This window comes from Pleuronectes platessa, chromosome 5, assembly GCF_947347685.1.
Source record: "Pleuronectes platessa chromosome 5, fPlePla1.1, whole genome shotgun sequence".
Taxonomy (NCBI): Eukaryota; Metazoa; Chordata; class Actinopteri; order Pleuronectiformes; family Pleuronectidae; genus Pleuronectes; species Pleuronectes platessa.
In genome coordinates this window covers 19,336,724-19,355,891 of record NC_070630.1, presented here as the reverse complement: position 1 = coordinate 19,355,891, position 19,168 = coordinate 19,336,724, and the positions used below count along the sequence as shown (strand labels likewise).

The window sequence follows — 19,168 nt, the reverse complement described above, 5'->3', positions numbered from 1 at the left end:
GTCAGTGCACTGCTCCCATGTAGCAGCAGCCCAGTCCTCCTTCAACCTAATGACTTTTAAATCGCGCGTAATGGAGATTTCTGTACCGCTGAGGGCACAGAACAAATAAATGGTGAGTAATTGGCACGAGCATTATTGATACAATTATCCAGTTGAGTATTCCGGTTGAAAAACAGTTATCCCCCTCCATATGCTGCTAATCTGTTTCTGTCCCATGCAAAGCTCCGTGCACGCGGCTCCGAGCGTCCTGACAAGCCGCTGCCGCCGCTGCGCTCCCTGTCATTTCATAAATCTCAAGTTGCAGCATTCCAAACCAGTCAGCTGTCCGGGAGAATTATAACAGATACAAACCACAATGCGCATCTGAAGGAAACCGTCGAGTGCGGGGAAAACATCCTTCATGGTTTTACACATTCTCACGCGGAGCCGGTGTTCAGACACCTGGACGGAAACCCACTTTCTCTCACTGGGCAGTGCACTGGCTGCTGCTGCTGCTGCTGGGGACACTGGGAGCACTGGTGTCTGATCTGATGCGTGTGCATGGGCCTGTACACACTGTTTTAACAGAGGTACACTGCGCCCTGTTATGTCTGTAGCTGCGCCTGCTCCCTCTCCGGCCTGCACTCTTTACGCATGGCTGTATCAATCTGATGGAAGCCGAGCAACAAGTGTGTAACAACGTGGAGATGTGCAAACATTTCATGGTCTTAAATCACACAACGTGCTGTGTCCGACACACCAGTGCGCGCTGCTCCGACTCTCTGGAGGTTGTTGTGGGTTCGCATTTAAGGATATCATTTAAAATATTATTCATTATTTGTACACCTTTGTATTTTTTGAAGCAGAGTGTTCATTTGAGTGTTAACACTGTGAGTTGTGTAATCATCAAATGCATTATATGTTTTAGTAATAAGGGTTTTTACTACTATTATTGAAGACAGTTTTATGGCCGGTAGGATCTTACTCTGTTGAGACGCGGCTGGGTTACACGGGTTAGTAGGAAATGCGCAATTGTGTCAGACAGTGTCATTCAGACGGATAATCACTTTTGTTTCAGTTTTAGTCGAAATGACGCCTGTGGCCGACCGCACGCTCCGTCCGGCGCGGAGGGAGCAGCTGCTCGCGCCAGAAAAACAGTTCGCATCGGACACGGCGTGGTGGCGGAGGCGGGGAGGTGGAGCGCGGCCGCGGAGCAGGCTGCTGAGGGGCCGGAGGCGCTCACACATGCAGGACTTCAGGGTAAATGGAAAGAGACAAGAGCCTGTTCTTATTGTGGCGCATCAGCCGACTGGCGCCGAGCGGCTCTTCAGCACACTGAGTCCGTGTTCATCAGGAGCCGCGGCGCTGGATTCCTCTGGAGGAGCCCCCCCCCCCCCCACACACACACACACATCCCCCCCACCACCCCCTCCTCCCCCCGTGGCTCCAGGAGTCCCGCACCGTCCCCGGTCTGACTAAGTCCAACCTGCCGGGGATCACACGGCACCACACGGCCCTGCCTGTCCTCACAACTGAGCACTAAATCATGTCATCGCCGCGTGTGTGCTGTGGAAACAAACTACACACACACCAGGGAGATCTCACACAGGCGCACAGCCCGGCAGAAGAATATAATAAATAAAACCCAAAACACACTCCATTATTTACTCCTTTTGGCCCGAATAAAGATCGAACTGAGCCCCGGAGTCTGGGAGAGAAATGCAACTTTGTGCGCGGCCGAACAAGGAAGAGAAGTGAGCACTCACCGCGTCTCCTTCTCCCCGAGTGTTCTCTCAGAATTCATTCATCATCATTCATCTGGGGTTTTCCTCCACGCAGCGCCGGGCTTTGTGCGTCCCAGCCTCGGCTCTGTGCCGCTGCTGCTGCGGCCGCTGCTCCCCCCGGAGACCGGTGAGCCCCGCGCACAGATATCTGAGGAACCCGGGGCCGGGCGAGCTACACTCGGCTAACAGAGCCCGGGCTAGCGTCAAAACAGCCGAGAACTAGGGAGTCATAACGAGTCTGTTGTTATAGGAGAGCCCGAGAGGCAGAGAGAGAGAGAGCGGCTGCTTTGGGAAGCATGTCCGTACTGTAGCGCATGAGCTGCGGGTGGAGGAGTGACTGTGCTGGGCTGTTCTGACAGACAGGGGTGGAGGTGGAGGAGTGGAGCTGTTCCTCTCTATAAAGGTGAGTTTTAGGACAGGGGACAGGTTTGCTTTCTCCGGAGGCGACATTGTAAAAACGCAAGCCGAGAGAAGTGATGCCTCCACCGGCCAAAGACTGAGGGCTGACCCGGTGTTTGGCTTGGAAATGGGGGTGGGATTTCCCGATCTTTCCTGTCATTGGTTAATATTTTATCCTGTTGACATGTTTTCTTACTGCTAATGCTTCCGACACCTTATTGTCCCCCCCCCCTCCTCTCCCAGAGTCTGGCCGGAGCTGTCAGAACCACGCCTATAGGGGCCCACAATTGGTCCAGAAAGCGTAAAATCAGCAATCAAAGGGGCTTGGTTCATTAGTGCTGGGGATGGAGGCAGGAAGGACATGTGAGATAGTCACAGATCTGCAGTGAACGGGGCCACATCTCTCCAGTCAGTGTGGGATGACTGCAGCTCAGCTTATTTCTCTTCAGAGCCACCCAGCGCCCAGCCGCGCTCTCCGCGCACCGCGCCGCTCACACTGAGGAACTCGGCGCAGGAACCAGAGGACAGAACGCACAACGACTCCGGGCTGTTCGCTCTCCGCTCTGATTACGCGTTGTGACAAGGCGCCGCGCTCCTCCGTGCGGCTTCACACACAGTAACTGCTCGCCCGGCGCGGACCTACACCGGCTCCAGGTCGGGGGAACTACCACTCAGATATCCATTATTTCACTTGGTTTTTGTGGATGCACCGATGAGAGATCCAGTTTTCACAGGGACTGCAATGGCTTATCACCCTTTCCACGCACACCGGGCGACCGACTTCCCCATGTCCGCCTTCCTCGCGGCCGCGCAGCCTTCCTTCTTCCCGGCACTCAGCCTGCCTCCCGGGGCGCTCACCAAGCCCATGTCGGACCACGGCCTGGCCGGGGCAGGGGAGGCTGTGCTCCACCCGGCCCTCAGCCACCATCAGGCGGCTCATCTCCGCAGCATGAAGAGCCTGGAGCCCGAGGAGGAGGTGGACGACGACCCCAAAGTTACACTGGAAGCCAAGGATCTTTGGGACCAGTTTCACAAACTCGGGACGGAGATGGTTATTACCAAGTCCGGAAGGTAAGAATTAGCCAGAACTATAATTTTCTCTATTTTATATTTTTTTTTTATTTTGCATAAAAAGTTGGACATTTGTCTACATCTGTGCAGAGATAAAAAAAAAAAAAAAAAAAAACATAGGACAAGTTTAGAGTCGCTAGAAATCCCTTTACTCGGGTTATTCAGTGGCAGCTTGTGCGCCAGGCCTTTGCTATATTCCACCGCCGATTATTAGCCTGTTCTGCATGAATTAAAACACACAAGACAACTGCACAACACTCCAGCGAATATATATCTCCACCTCGTATTATGCAATAAATATATCGATTTTCAATTGGAGTTCCAGGCCAGAATTTCGGTGGCTTGACTTGTGAATAAACTTCCATGTTATTTCTGGATATTTGGGATGTTTGTCCAGTCCGATCAAAGTGAAATGTTAGGGATATTTTTTTGGAGGGGAAACATGAGCCGAGCTTTAGTTTTATCTCTCAAACTGCTTTGTGTTGAGGCAGCAGGCTCCTGGCTTTTATAAACACACTGTCACTTCAAAAAGCTCCAACGGGCTCATAAATATACGAGCCAGCTTTGTAGTGTAGGCTTGGACAACACACACACACACACACGGGCTGACAGAGACAACACACACTTTTCACTGTGGCATAATTGCGTGAAACGACTGGAGAATAAATTCTGACAATTAGAATATTTCCATTTGTCCGAGCCCCGTGTTTTCCCTCTGCGCGTCTTTTGTCGGACCCGTTCCTCTCCCAGCGATGATCTGCTCCTGTGTTTAGTTTGAATCACGGCGTGCTGACTCCTCTTGTGTGTGTGTGTGTGTTTGTGTGTGTCCGTGCAGGAGGATGTTCCCCCCGTTCAAAGTGCGGATAAACGGCCTCGATAAAAAAGCCAAATACATCCTGCTGATGGACATCGTGGCGGCGGACGACTGCCGCTACAAGTTCCACAACTCCCGCTGGATGGTGGCGGGCAAGGCCGACCCGGAGATGCCCAAGAGGATGTACATCCACCCGGACAGCCCGGCCACCGGCGAGCAGTGGATGGCCAAGCCTGTTGCGTTCCACAAACTCAAGCTGACCAACAACATCTCGGACAAACATGGATTTGTGAGTATAACTAGTTTTTCTTTGGGCTCGACTCGTCCCTTTCCGTGTTGCCCTGCCGCGGGAGCTGTCTGCAGGATGCAGGCGGGACGAACTGTGTTTAGGTGTTTTCAGGTTCAGATGAAAATTTGATGAGGAATGTGAGGCTAAGTGGCAGCAAAACAATAGTGCAACACAGCGAGAGCAAAGAAGAAGAAAAAAACAAAACAGGGAATGCATGAATCAGAGCTCGTGTGCTGAATTCAAACTTCTGCAGGGAAATAATGAAGCAGAGTCCAAACAAGTGGGCGATAATATTCTGCGGTTTATTTCCCCCTCCTTTGAAAATATAGCCAATGATAAAATGTGTGTTCTATAGGTTTAAAGAGGAATTAATGATGGTGCTGCTCGAGCTGTTGACACTTTGTCACCACTTGACTTCGCACCGCCACTGACATTCACTGAGCTTATGTTTCCTCTGAGCTCTCCACAATATTATCATTTACCTCTGCTGCAGCTCGGGGCCTGTGTGAGGAGAGCAGGGCTGCTTCCCCCCTCCCTCCCCTGTCTGCTTATTGTGTGGCTTTTATTAGGAATTACTAAATAATTTTATATAAATAATATGAGATTAACATGGGAATAAAACCCCTTTGAGCTGATGTAAGGAAGGAGGATTAAATGGTGTCTCACCAAACGAAAAGAGAGAAATGACGTGAAATGAGCTTGCAAAATCACAGTATAGTAGAATATAGTATAGTAGAATATAGTATAGTAGAATATAGGCTATGATATAGCCCCATTGTGATAAATTATATATAATATGTATCTATGTAATTATGTTATTATTTTGTGCATAGGCTACTATTAGGTCTTTAGTGGATTTTTGTGAAATAGTATATTTGATAATATTTTATATTTCTACCTTGTATTATAGGCTACGTTATTTCCCACGTGTCTGTGTTGTAGTAATATGAAATAAGACATGTTTAATTATGATAGTAATTTTAAATCTGCACAGCCTTTCATTGTAATGTAAAACATAATAGATTTAATTAGAGCAGTGGGTGAAATTCAAATGAATAATCGAGTTGGAACAGTCGCTTTAGGAACTAGATCAAGTCAGATACATATCTATGATTTTTCTCGCCCTCGTGACACCATGTGTGGCCTGGTCCGGATTTTCACTTTGCTCCGCACTAATTACACACAAGTCTGCCTACACAGCAATTATAACAGCAGCTAACAATAGGCTGATCCGCGTCAACATTCCCTGTGTACACTTGGAACGTGGAGACCTGGCAGGTCGCGATCCTCTCCGCAAAGCTCACTCTCCCTGTGTGTTGTATTTCTACTGGAGCAGACCATCCTGAACTCCATGCACAAGTACCAGCCCCGGTTCCACATCGTGCGGGCCAACGACATCCTGAAGCTCCCCTACAGCACCTTCCGGACCTACGTGTTCCCGGAGACCGAGTTCGTGGCCGTGACGGCGTATCAGAACGACAAGGTGCGTGTCTTCCCCCCCCCCCCCTCTCTGCAATGTGGCTGTGCTGCGAAAATAATGTCCTACATGCAATGCGTCCCCCTCCCCCACCGCCAGCCCCCGAAGACTTAATCTGATTTTGTAGGTCGCCTAATTTCCCTGCAGAGGACTCCCATGTCCCACTTGATTTATTTAATTGCTGTTTCTCCCGGGTTGCTGAGTGCACCGTGGATTTCTCACCGAGGAGTTCCAACCTGTGTCCTGCCTGCTAGTCACGGGCGAAAAAAAATGAGCTCCTGCCTTTCGCCACAAGTGAATAAATTGGGCGTGCAAATGCTGCACAGTGTTGTTGTGGTGCACGGCATCGAACTCGGACTCACGCGTCTCCCCTTTTTTTTATTATTATCAGTTTTTATTTAAAGAAGGTGACCCCGGTGACCTCCCGTTTGGGTTCAGGAGAATGTTTGACCTTTCAAGATGCAGGTTATTGCGCAGTATCTGCCATGCGTTTATTTGTAGGAGCCCGCTCTTGATCCTCTTCCGCGGAGTCAATTGGAGCTCGTGTCTAGGAGGGTCGGGTTAATGTGTGTGGGTGTATGGGGGGGGGGCTCTTGTTGTAAAAGTTTATGGCCAAGAGTCACAATCGATTACAAGGCATTTAAAAAGCCTGGTCACCCTGCAGCCACAGCGGGCAGATGTGGCCGAGGCCTGGAGCGCCTTTTCCAAGGACCACCGAGAGTCTCAGGAGGCCCCTGCCGGCTCAGTGCCCTAGCGTGGAGGCGCAGCGGCGTCTTCCACATCAGGACATATCGCGGAGCAGCAGTGATCCAAACCACACTATTAATTATTGATAAGATAGTCATCTGTTCAAGTAGTGCTCCCTCTGCCTCTTTTTTTTTTCTGGGCGAACGGAGGCTCATGTGGCCCCACAAAGAAATATTTCGTGGCAGATCTTCTCTCCAGGGTCCAATGAGAATAACGCCCCATCATTACGCTTTTTATTAATAATGCAGCCCCGCTCTGCTGCGTGGCTCCGGTCCAACACGATTCTGCAGCGCGTTGTTTTTCCTACTTGTGGGCCAGGTGAAGACAAAGGACTGGAACTGTGGCTCCGTGTTTCTCAGGGCTCTAACGTGAAGTCTGTGTGTGTCTGTGTGTGTGGACAGATAACGCAGCTGAAGATCGACAACAACCCTTTTGCGAAGGGATTCAGAGACACCGGGAACGGGAGGAGAGAGAAAAGGTAACCGACAGAACACCTGCAAACATCAGTGTGTGTGTGTGTGTGTGTGTGTGTGTGTGTGTGTGTGTGTGTGTGTGTGTGTGTGTGTGTGTGTGTGTGTGTACGTGTGTGTGTGTGTGTCTGCGTGTGTGTGTGTCCACCATCTTTTTATTTGACAAGCTCATTGTGTCACAATGTAAAGAAACTCCCCAAAATTATTATTATTGTTATTATTATTGTTATTATTATTATTATTATTAATATTATTATTAATCAATATTATTATTATTATTACAGGAAACAGCTGACCATGCCTTCGCTGCGGATGTACGAGGACCAGTGCAAGGCGGATCGGGAGGGCGCAGACTCGGACGCCTCCTCCAGTGATCCTCAGCCGGGCAGGGACACCGTCCACTCCCCGCTGGGCGACGGTTCCAGCCCGCTGAGGTTCAGCAGAGCGAGTCGAGGTGAGATAAGAGTTCTGGTTGTGTTTGAGGTGAAGGCAGGTCTGGACCTTTACCTGGAAACCTTTTTTTAAAAGGCACATATACATTTAAATGGAATAATCCAAATTGTTTAAATGTATTAATTATATCAAATTACTGTAATTTAATAGAATTAATGCAAGTGTCACGTAGAAATATAATAATTAATTTTTATAGCCCAGTTTATAGTGTAGCTAAACACATTATTATGTAACTACAACCATGTATGTAAATCTGCATTTTGACTAAAGTGGGACATATTTAAATTTGAATGTCATATACAAAACTCTCATGAGGGTAAGAGATATTTTAATATCATTAAATTGATGTTGATATTTCTTACTTGAGTTCATTTGATCCCTCTGTTTTATTCCCCTTACTTTAAGAATTGAATAACTGATGTCATAAACAAATCCTAGCCAGTGTTATAATCTGCCCTGTGCTTTATTTGATTGTTCAGATTTTTCTGATATTTGCAGACTCACACTCAAACCTCAAACTCAGTTTGTCAATTAACAAGCCTATACTCCTAAAAATGTAATGTTTTAAATCAACATTTAAAATGTAAACCACCAAGCTACTGGGTGACCCTCAAGTGTGTGTGTGTGTGTGTAGGTTACTGGTGTGTGTTTTTGTAATAGTTGGTGATGAGGTGAATAACAGTTAAACATTGTTCCTGCCCTCCTTGCAGATGAGAAAATGTGCTCTGACAGCGAGCAGGAGCTGGAGCCTGACGAGCACTGCGACGCCTCCAGCAGCCCAGGTCCTGAACCCGTGTCCCCCTACAGCTCCAGGTGTGAGGACCGCGTGCGGGACAGGCCTAGTGCCGAGAAGAAGGATGACTCCGTATTCAGTATAAGGCACCCCGAGAAGGACAAAGCAGAGAGCAGGCACAGGAAGGACACCACAGATGCACTGACAAAGGACTCAGAGGCAGGAGGCATTAGTGCCAGTAAGGACACGTTCTCTCCTCTCATGGTCCAGACTGAGAGCCCCTCGCACTTCAGCCCAGGCCACTTACAAAGCCTGGCTCTGTCTGGCCTGCACAGTCAGCAGTTCTTTAACCCTCTGAACGCCGGATCACCGCTGTTGTTTCACCCCGGGCAGTTTGCCATGGCCCCTGGAGCCTTCTCTGCAATGGGAATGGGGCATCTTTTGGCCTCTGTCAGTGGTTTGGAAAATGGCAGCCTCTCCGCCCAGGGCGCGGGAGGAAACCCCTTCCCCTTCCATCTGTCCCAGCACATGCTCGCCTCACAGGTAAGGAAGGTCATCCAGTCAGAAAATGATTTAGTTAGCCTGTACACCTGTAGCACCGAGCGCATGTCAGTAAGACAGATAGGCTGCCGTTTCAGAGGGAGAGTTTATACAGTATTAGGTGTCACTTCTTAAAAACCAGAACTGTGTACATTACAACCTCACCGTGCACAGTACAGCGTCAGAAATACTTGAGTCAGAGATGTGTTTAATTTACTGCTGAAAATTGGTCTGAGTATTAAAGCAGTATTTCATGATTTTGCTGCCAGCAAACCTGTATTTTTACGAAAAGATAAGGATGTTTTAAAAAGTACAGTCATCAAAGAAATGTTTTTCACATTTTATCAGGCATCTGTGAAAAGAGTAAAAATAATTTAGGCTCAAACATTTGTTGCCTTTTTATTAGATCTGACTTTTGTTTCCATAAAGATCTGAACTGAACATTGTGAGGGAACAATCTGTTTGGTTGTTGTTAGGATTATATTGGATATTTCTAATTGGATTATTTGACAACTCCGGTGGAAATAGTGATGTGTACAGTTATGACTCACATCTTTCCCCTTTGTATTGCAGGGCATCCCGATGCCTCCATTCGGGGGTCTGTTCCCGTACCCTTACACCTACATGGCAGCGGCTGCAGCAGCAGCGTCCGCCTCGGCCCTCCCCACCACCAGCACCTCCAGCCCACTCTCTAGGAATCCCTTCCTGGCCTCGTCCCGGCCCCGGCTCCGCTTCAACCCTTACCAGCTCCCGGTGTCGCTGTCTCAAAGCTCCAGTCTGCTCACCAGTGGCCTGCCCAGCAGCCTCAACCCAGGCTCTGAATCCTCCAAACCGGGCAGCAGAGAGGCCAGCCCGGCCCCGGAGCACCACAGCAAACACAAGACAGGAGGGTCAAGTGCAAGGGACGCATCCCCCAAAACTGCCACGAAGGACTCAGTGAATGAACTTCAAAGTATCCAGAGACTGGTGAGCGGCCTGGAGGGCCAGAGGGGGTCCTCCCCGACCGCTGAGTCCCCCAAGTGATGAGGAGTCCCTGTTTAGGACAATGTCTTGGCTTGAATACCAGAGAACTATACGTGCATATGTCCTGTACAGCACATTACAGAGAGTGGGATGAGGGTTTGACCGACAAGGGTCAGTGAAGGCTGATATTCTTTTGGAACAAAGCTGCAGATTGAATGAAACTTAGTCCATATACTTAAATTTAACCTTTTTTTGAATTCACAAGTATTGAAGGTTTCCTCTTGAGCTGACCTGTTGAAAGAGTGGAAAAGCATGTCAGGAAATATTTGGACTATATCAGACCCTTAAATCCCAGTGTTTAGAGTTAGCAGGCTGACCACCCAGGAAACTGACTACATTTCTATATCGGTGGAATAAAACATAAATTAACAATAATTTATAAGTAAGCTACATAAATTAAAAGTGCAAATTATTAATAAAGACTGAATAATCTTAAAATATTATTGAGATATAAGTTGAAGGAAGTGTCACAGAGAGACAGAGACACTGACACTTTCCACTACAGCAAATAATGCAATGGATCAAAGGTGTATCATGTCCTCTAAACCAGAGGTGGAGGCCAGCAGGACAGTATCGGCCCCGCGTATCGGTGTCACCTGCCGCACAGCCCGCAGCTCCACTGGGCCGCGCACCGGAGAGTCCAGTGTTGACTGTGGACTTGAAGCACCGGGTCGATCTCAAGCTGCATCCCAAAACTGGGTTTGATTCCCAGGCCTGATTATTTCAAAGGGATGGAAAGTGAAACGTTGCGTCTGCGAGAGATAGAACCCGCTTCTCATTTCATGCCAGAAAAAAAAAAATGTTTCTGAAATATTTATGTAATTAAGAATAATAAAAAAAAATCTGTAAATAAAGCTAAGATCCAAGAATATGCAATTGGTATTAATTTATTCAAGGCTGTATATTAGCGTGTATATATTTCGAATTTAACTGGTTGCTTTTCCCCCACCGCCTGCTCCTGTCCTCTCATTTTACATGACCATATACTGTAAATTAAAGCTATTTAGCGCTTGTTGGTTTGACGAACTGTATGAAGCATCGCTGGTTTTTTTAGGAGACGTGTGTGCCATGTTTTAGTGTCTGCATCCACCGACAAGAGGAACAGAGCGAGAGCTCCACATGGATTCAAAAACACCTCAGGTTACTTCACTCCAGCCAGGAGACGTTCAAAGCGATTCCTCCTGTGGGCGCGTCATTCATATCTATTCATAAATATATTTAAAGATGAAAGTATCTTGTTTATGCTGGTTGTCCGGGTATTTTTTTTTTTGATTGTCTCACAATTTCAATAAAAAATCGTTGTGCTGAAAATTCTGCCTATCATATTATTATTATTATTATTGCAAAGCAGCTGTTTAAATTTGAAGGCTTTTTTTATTATGTTCTCTACACACAAACAAACACACGCACACACACGCACACACTCATACACGTATACGCGTGGGCCAGGAGCGCCCTCTGTTGGACAAATATTTAACAGGAAAGAGGCCGTTGGTTTGGCCACGTTTGAAAATAAAATATTATTGGATTAAATTCACGTTATTAAAATGCATTTAAATCGGATGGTTGTAATTTGTGGGTGATTTTTTTCGTGTTGCATAAAAGCCGCAGGTATCAATGCACATACACAGTGACAGGCTGGATATTATTAGTTGTATGGAGACAGGAGCAGTGACAGTATCAGCAGCGGTTCATTTTTATTTATGTTCAGTCTGTGTCTGTGTCGTCCAGCTCTATTTCGAGCAGCTCCTCAGTCAGTCGGTGTTTCCTTTAGTATTGTGTGCCCGGCGGTATTTTTAGCAGGAGCCCAGTGATGGAAGTATTTATAGGAAGAGCTTTCTCTGCTGCGCTCACACACACACACACACACACACACACACACACACACACACACACACACACACACACATCCTCTGCAGCCGGACACACACTGTAAGCTGGCCTTTTTACCTCCTTTACTGCTGTACATTCTGCGTCAGAGGAGGCCAATACACTTTTCAGGAAGACAAATGTGTCATGATGTAAATGGTGTGCACATGTGTAATAAATTATAGTATAAAAGTAAAACAATATGTCTGTCGATTTTCTGTCAGAAAATATATATTTTATGTATTTTCCCCCCCAATCGTCCTAATGTTTTTGTATCAAAATGTGTGTTTGTGTGAGAGGGTGAGAGAGAGAGAGAGAGAGAGAGAGAGAGAGAGAGAGAGAGAGAGAGAGAGCACGATGCAGCAGCAGCATCATTGTGTGTGATGGACTGTGTGTATCTCGGTTTAAAGGGTTAAGCAGGGGGGAGCTCAGGGCAGCAGACAGCCTTTTGTCCGGGACCCGGCGCCTGTCGCCTGCCTGCCGGCCACAGCCTCCACACCGCCCCGCTTCCTAATTAGAGTCCCCCTCCTCCTCCTCGTCCTCCTCCTCCTCCTCCTCCCCTTCTTCTTTATTTTCTTTTCTTTCCGCAGCGATAATCACAAAACTCTCATTCTATTACGGCGGCCATTGTTGCCACTCTGTTATCTTCAATTAACAGAGAGAGCGACTCGACCTCTCACTCAGGGAGAAAAAAGTATTTGTCTAAATCAATCAGTCTATGAGTGATCAGTCGGCTCCCGTGGAGGCTCTATGGATCATAACTAATGGCTGCTGACGGCGTGGGGTAAAAAGGCCAAGATTATTCACAACTTTGTTAAATGATCAGTGTGGGCCGCTATTGTTGTCGCAGGGTTCGCAGGCCCCCAGAAGAAGATGTTGCACATTTGTCTCAACACAGGAGACAAACAGCAGCATCCCTGGTTTTCACTGTGTCAAACCCAAACACCGCCATCACGCACGGGGGCTTCTCTGTCTCCCTCCTCTCTGGATGTATAGAGTCACATTAGGATGTATCCTGGAGGAAAGGCTCACTTTTATAACCTCGTATGATTCATCTAAATGCTCTCTTTTCCTTTTTAAAATTATACATTTAATACACATAAATTGGGAGATAGATTTTGTATTGTAGCTTATAATAATAGATGTTTATAAATATGGTGTGAAATCAAGGGTTAGAGAACAACAAAATATATATTTTTTTCATCTCAGCATTACTTTGATGTATAATTGTGTGCAAATTTATAATTCCATTTTTTTTTATTATATGCCTGACGGTTGAATATATTACATGTAAAAAACAGGCTCGGCGCTGACCTGCTCTGCTGATGACTTTCCCAAACTGAGTTCAGGATTTGAAGGTTAAATATTATGTGTTGTTATTGTTATGTATTTCAGAAATGAGGTCAACATTTAACGCCAGCAGTTTAGAGAAACTTCTCCTTTTTAAAATAAATAAATAAACTCTTAAAACACCGACGAGAACAATTCTGCAAACGGCTGTACAGGGCTGCAACAAGTGAGGTGCATAATTGTGTTTGTGAATGGGAGGCCAGTGCAGTGTGTCAGACTGGCAGTGCTGGGAAACAGCCCAGGAACCTGCACGGTGTCTACACTGTGAGGATTGTTGTGCTACTGACAGTGCACGCAGCCTATTGGGTGCTCGGCTCAGGTGCTGGACCACAGGAGGAGCAGGAGGGGTCCAATCAGAAGCCCCTGTTCTCCCTGGCGGGGAGGAGGAAGAAAACCCAGGGTCGAACTTCACTGCAACACTCCCACGAGCCAGAACCTCACACACAAACAGACACATGCACACATTTATCCTTTTCAAACCAAAATGGTAAGAAGATATTTATGTCATCAATAAAGTAAGATATACTGAAAGATGAATAAACATAAATGCACCTGTAACAGTCACCACTGGAGTTGTGAGTTCAACATGCATGTATATATGTAAGAATAGAGAGAGGGTAGTGTTCACCATGCAATATTCATATCAGACGAACGAAGTTTACCATGACATACTGTTTGTGTACAGAGATTGTCTCTCTGTTGTTGTGTAAATATGTCGGATTGTCATAGCAGGCAAAACAACACATACAGCAATTAAGGCTGAGCTCGGGGTGTGTGTGTGTGTGTGTGTGTGTGTGTGTGTGTGTGTGTGTGTGTGTGTGTGTGTGTGTGAGAGAGAGAGACTTCATGGATAGTTTTGGAGCTGCATGTAGGCCCATCGCCCCCTTCTGGACACTGAGTAAGGAGAAGGAAAGTTCACAGCTTCTCTTTGGGGGAGACTCCACTCTGGTATTAATACTGCATTTCAACATTTCATTTCCCTCTGTGTCACACTCTCTTATCGTTCATCATCTCTCCAACACTTGACCACTTCCAAATACAGAATGTGTCCTCTAAGGTTTGAATATGAAACCACTGATATCCGTAAACTGAAAGTGGATCAGCCCGTAGACATTATTGTGTTTGCTGTAAAATAGCTCCTTAGATTAACAAAAGGTCTTTGGTGTATAATATAATGGTATGTTATAGCTGCCATTGTCCTTCACAAGAAGCTAATTTATTATGCATAGCACAGGTCAAAAGCATCTGACGATTTCAGGGTCAACGGTGACTGGATCTTTTCCCAGCATGCACTGTCAGGAAAAGGCAACAGGACGTGTCTCAGTATAAGGTGTTGGGCCACCACAGGCAGCCAGAACAGCTTCTTTGCACCTTGGCATTAATTCTACAAGTTTCTACATTCTCCCAAAACATATTCACTCATATGCTGTTATGATGTCAGTGTTGGAGAGTGCTGCTTCCCACACGTGTTGAGTCCTGGTCCGGTGACACTGAAGGTCGTAGCGTAGGAATCCCATTGTTTTCATACTCATCACATCCTTCTTTCTCTGTCTGCCAGTTTCTCCACTCATTTATTCAGCTTTTTCCTTGAACGTGTTACCTCCCCTCCACAGAGGATCCTCACAGCTGACCTGATGCAATTTACAAGAGAATCCACCACTAGGTGGCACACTGACTCACTTTACAAGTATCATCTATTATTGCATTTTCTGCCAAATGCTTTGCATGACTATAATATGCATTGAAGCCGAACAATCCACAGCACATTCATTTCCAGTCATTGTAAACATATAGGTGCGATTACAGATGGTGTTTATGGTGTAGTAATGCTTAAATTCTGCAAACTGAATTAATCTTTCTAATCACACCCAGTGGCACTGATCCAAATATTCAGTTATAAGGATTAAACCTCTGCATCATATGAATTAACAAGATTCAGCTAGTTTGAAATTATATGGATGAGAAATATAGGAGCAAATATACATCCAAAATTATCCTACAAAAGAGAAAGAAAAACGAAAATAGCGTGGAAATTACTTGATGAATCAGGAGTAATATGATGTAGGAAAATATCTTATATCATATCAATATTTCAGATTTTCTATATGACAGCGTGTGTGTGTATTCTTGGTTTCTATGGTTTTATTCATACTAAGAGAGTAACCTTAATCAGAGTTAATACGCATGAAATTGTAATCCTCTTATCAAAATAAAATGTTTTCTCCTCAAACATTAAACACAATGAATTTGTCTTTGCAGCTAATGCCAGATGTTAAACTTACCTTAGTGTTACTCCTGTTAAGTACAGTGAGTATAATGGATGTTGACTGGCTGAAGATTCTCTCCTTGTTTTATATAATGTTTGAGCATGGAAGATAATTTGAATTTTTTACCTCAGAAACAGTCAAAATATCGTCAAAAATATAAATGCTGTGAGATCAGGCAGCAGAGGTACAAGGAAAAAGAAATGGACCAGAGGGTAATATTAATTGATTTAAAAAAAAATATTTAGCAAGTGAAGCAAGTGTCTTCATTAACAGCACAAGTCTGAACATTTACCACCACTGTTCCAGATTGTGTGGAGCTGCAAACAGGACTGTGCAGTCTGAGCTCGACTCAAAGCAATAGTGCATAAGACCTACGGTGAAACACGGTGGCATTGGGATGTGTTGTCTAATGAGAGGCTGCTGATATCACTGAATGAACTCCACACTGGCCATGGAGCAATTCCAGCCTGTTCAGCAGACAGAGTCATGGCTCAGATTTAGAGTTCTTCGGGAGAGGATTCATCTGATCTAATCAGACTGTGCACCAAAGATCTGTTCGGTTCCAAGCAAAAGCAACAAGTGGTGAGCCCTGTGGCTTTCCATTCAGACCCCAACCCCAATAAATCTCCTGATGAAGGGTTGAAAAGGTGGACGGGAAATATGCTTTTCCCAAAGAGCTCGGGAATAATCAGAACCGATGCCAAGTAGAGTAAAGCAGACACACAGGAGACCTTAAGTAGGTGAACTGTTTTTTAAACGTATGTTAGTTTAGAATTATATAGCCTCGTTGGAGAAACACCATTTAACTGACTCTATTTTTGTTTCTTCGGGTGACATGCTAGATGAGCCAGAGATTTGAGCCCTGCTGTATAAGTGCCTATTTGCACGCTCTCTTGCTTGTTCCACGGCATGATTTGGAATAAATAGATCATGTAAGGGCTCCATGTAAAGACTATGTGTCATGGTACATCCTCCCATGACCCGCTGCTCCAGAGACAAATTACAAACTGAAAGATGTCGCACCGTAAATCAAAGAAAAACCAAACACGGCGGGGCAACTAATGAAGTGGCTGGAGAAGGCCACGCTGGGCAACCTCCATCTTGTCACTCATTACTGCGAAAGGGAACAATGGAGGCCAGCGTGGAAACGTCCTTTCCTAGATCAAACAGCAACAAGAGCCTGCGCCCACCACTCACCAAGCACGAGACACAAACACGGCTGGGAGCCGGTTGCACATCCAGGCCTTTGCAGAAGTGGGCTTTTGATCATGGCAGCGTCCTCGAGGACGTGTTTAAAGAGGACAGAAAGAGGAACTATGCAGGATCTGTGCGTCTGACCTCGGAGAAATCATTTGCTCTGATGGCACTAAGAGGCCTGGCCTCCACACACTGGGCTGACACTGAGATGAATACAAGAGATTAGCAAATACTAACAGTCTCTGTCACCATGAACAAATGCCTGGGCCAAGTCGAGGCGCTGAGACTAAACCCGCCAGCTCTTCTGAAAACACACAATCCCCCCCAACACTTGTCCAAGCTCAGACGCATGTAAAATACACCCACGCCTGCTTAGATAAACTCTGAGCAGCGCCACAGACATGTGTTGTACTCGCACTGGAGTTTGACCGATGCCGCTTCTTATTTAGATACAAGGACAGTATGCAGCACTTCTAAGTGTTGTTTATTACCCACTGACAGGTTAGCTCGTTGTAAACATGGCAATTTGGGAATTACCCAAAGAGCTTTCAGTGTGTGCCAGTACACGTAATGTGGGGCAAAGGCTATTTGAACATGTGTCTAAAGCTTCTACAGGAACATGTAGACCATGACACACCAGTGACTCCAGTGAAACCTCAAGTGTTAACCTTGTTCCAGGTTTCATTATGCCCAGCAACTGAAAGACAGAGTGATGCTGCACCAATTCAGAGGGGAAAAGGAACAGATAAAAAAAAAATTGGAGTCATTCTTCAATAATTGTTCAAGTTGTTCTAAAAGTTTGAATTCAGATTACATTTGTAGTGATTGGGAGATTTTGTAAGTTGAAATGTCAGTTTCTGCAAAGCTTCATGCAGAGGCACCAAATTGAGTTGTGGGAGATCATCAGATTTATTTTTCTTGAAATGCTGAAACTAACATTCACATACTGGGTTGATCTTTTTATTCAAAGCAGCTTCTGTTGATATTTGTATGAGAGATTGAGTGAGAGGACTATCAGTGAACACAGAGGAGCATTAACACTCTAAACAACCAAATGTTTTGCTCAGGTGGAGACCAAAGCAGAGCTGAAGGAGAGGAAATAGTGGACTTGCGTTCATCATTTGGACAAAAACACAATTCCAAATAAACAACTGAATATTTAACTGTGCAAGTGTGATATCTTATTTGAAAGGTTAAGACAAAACAAGATGCCCAAGAAAAGCTATTATTGCAGACTTGAAGCTCAAAGAGTCACTATTTTATATCCCAGGTTCCATGTGGAGTTTCTTTGCTATAAGTTATACTACGGTATTGTATCGTTCAAATTATGATGCATGTGGGTAATGCAATACACCATTCTCCCATTGGTCCCTTATCTACACTGAGTGTGACGAGGATTTCTGTAAATATATATATATATGTATATAACCATCAATAAGCATGTATTCACAAATTGCTTCAAAGGGCTGTGTGTAAATATGTGTTAACTCTGTTACATTTTAATCTGAAAATTGTCACACAGAGAAAACAAATGTCACATGATGAAGTTGTGATTAAAAAAATGTCAAATCAGTAGCAGCAGAAAACCTGTTGTTTAAATGCACCAGCCCTATCAAACACACCTGCCCTGTACCATGGGCAAAAGGTGGATGATGGTTAAACAGACAAACTGCTAAAACCCTGACAGTTGATCTTTCTGCTGTGACTCCTGTGTTTATCAGTGAGGTCTCTGCTGGTTCTGTAAGACCCTGTTGCCACTGCACAGCTCATTCAGGTATTTAAGAACATGGAGGAGTAGAGTGAGGCAGAGGCTGAGTGGACTGGTGCTTTAAAGAAGGAATGAGAAGTTGTATCTAAAACAACTGTGGAGGACTCGGCGTGACGACCAAGCAGCCGTGGAACAAATGACTGTTACACAGGGGAGCATCAACAACTACTGCATCACCTACCAACAGAGTGCTAGGTCTGCTTGGCGGCTGCAGCCATTGTGGATCTTATCTTCATCATGCATGTTCTAATTTTCAGCTGCTTTATTTTGCTGTTAATTCTATAAGACGTGCCAGCTCTCTGATGACAACTTAATATTGCAATGTATCGTCATATTATTATTATTATCTTTTTAATTTTAAGTAAATGGCATCAGTTTGCCAAAGTGATACCTTTGAAGTTCTAGAACTACGTCTGACATTGTATCTGTCACACATATCATCCACATTAGAATACATGTTAGAAAGTTTGATTTTTGATGAGTCAGAACAAAGTGTGGGACAACAACTATTTCTATTTACTTTCTTCAACACAAGATTTGTCTGATTTGTCACAGTCAGCTTTAATCTACGATTGTTACATATTGGTCCTAATACTAACATTTATTTGAACAAATTTGGCATGTGGATTCACTCTCTGTTGTATTATAGAATAAGAACCATGCAATTTTAGCTAAGGGTAGAAGAGAAAAAGTGTAGGATCACTCATTCTCTGGGTATCAAACTTCATTCAACATCCATTGTTTGTGTCTTAGCTGCTCAGTGTTAACACATAAAACAGGATGAACTAACTCCATCCCTAGAAATTTTTTTTGCCATTCCATACAAAATGTAAGATGAGTTTAAATCTTGAGGATGTGGTCACAGAGGACAATTCAAATACAAGAGTAAAAGCACAAACCTTAAATTAAAGGTAAAAATACAAAAACATTTACATGCA

General features: G+C 45.1%; 1 protein-coding gene and 1 long non-coding RNA gene across 4 annotated transcripts in view; one reads left to right on the top strand and one right to left on the bottom strand.

Moving 5' to 3' along the window:
* Nucleotides 1–2,985, bottom strand: part of LOC128440275 (uncharacterized) — a 5,512-nt gene extending 2,527 nt beyond the window's left edge. Inside the window, exon 1 of the long non-coding RNA XR_008338499.1 lies at nucleotides 1,746–2,985. This is a non-coding gene — a long non-coding RNA (uncharacterized LOC128440275). The remainder of the gene's footprint in view (nucleotides 1–1,745) is intronic.
* On the top strand, nucleotides 1,895–11,480 carry tbx2b (T-box transcription factor 2b). Of its 3 annotated transcripts, XM_053422941.1 has the most exons (8): nucleotides 1,895–2,295; nucleotides 2,406–3,233; nucleotides 4,069–4,336; nucleotides 5,670–5,819; nucleotides 6,962–7,038; nucleotides 7,315–7,484; nucleotides 8,194–8,759; nucleotides 9,330–11,480. In XM_053422941.1, exons 2-8 carry the CDS (start codon nucleotides 2,875–2,877, stop codon nucleotides 9,777–9,779), a joined length of 2,040 nt encoding a protein of 679 aa, XP_053278916.1. In that variant the 5' UTR covers nucleotides 1,895–2,295; nucleotides 2,406–2,874; the 3' UTR covers nucleotides 9,780–11,480. The 3 variants fall into 3 exon arrangements, with proteins under 3 accessions (XP_053278916.1, XP_053278915.1, XP_053278917.1); XM_053422940.1 differs by having other exon boundaries at nucleotides 1,895–3,233; XM_053422942.1 differs by having other exon boundaries at nucleotides 1,896–3,233; nucleotides 5,673–5,819; nucleotides 9,330–11,479.
* Nucleotides 11,481–19,168: the final 7,688 nt, after the last annotated feature.

What these genes read in the sequence shown, in the direction of transcription:
- tbx2b (XM_053422941.1), top strand. Translation starts at nt 2,875, where the DNA reads ATGAGAGATCCAGTTTTCACAGGGACTGCAATGGCTTATCACCCTTTC. An exon ending in GTTCAGCAGAGCGAGTCGAG is followed by an intron (nt 7,485 to 8,193) that starts GTGAGATAAGAG and finishes CCCTCCTTGCAG; the next exon opens with ATGAGAAAATGTGCTCTGAC. An exon ending in AGCACATGCTCGCCTCACAG is followed by an intron (nt 8,760 to 9,329) that starts GTAAGGAAGGTC and finishes TTTGTATTGCAG; the next exon opens with GGCATCCCGATGCCTCCATT.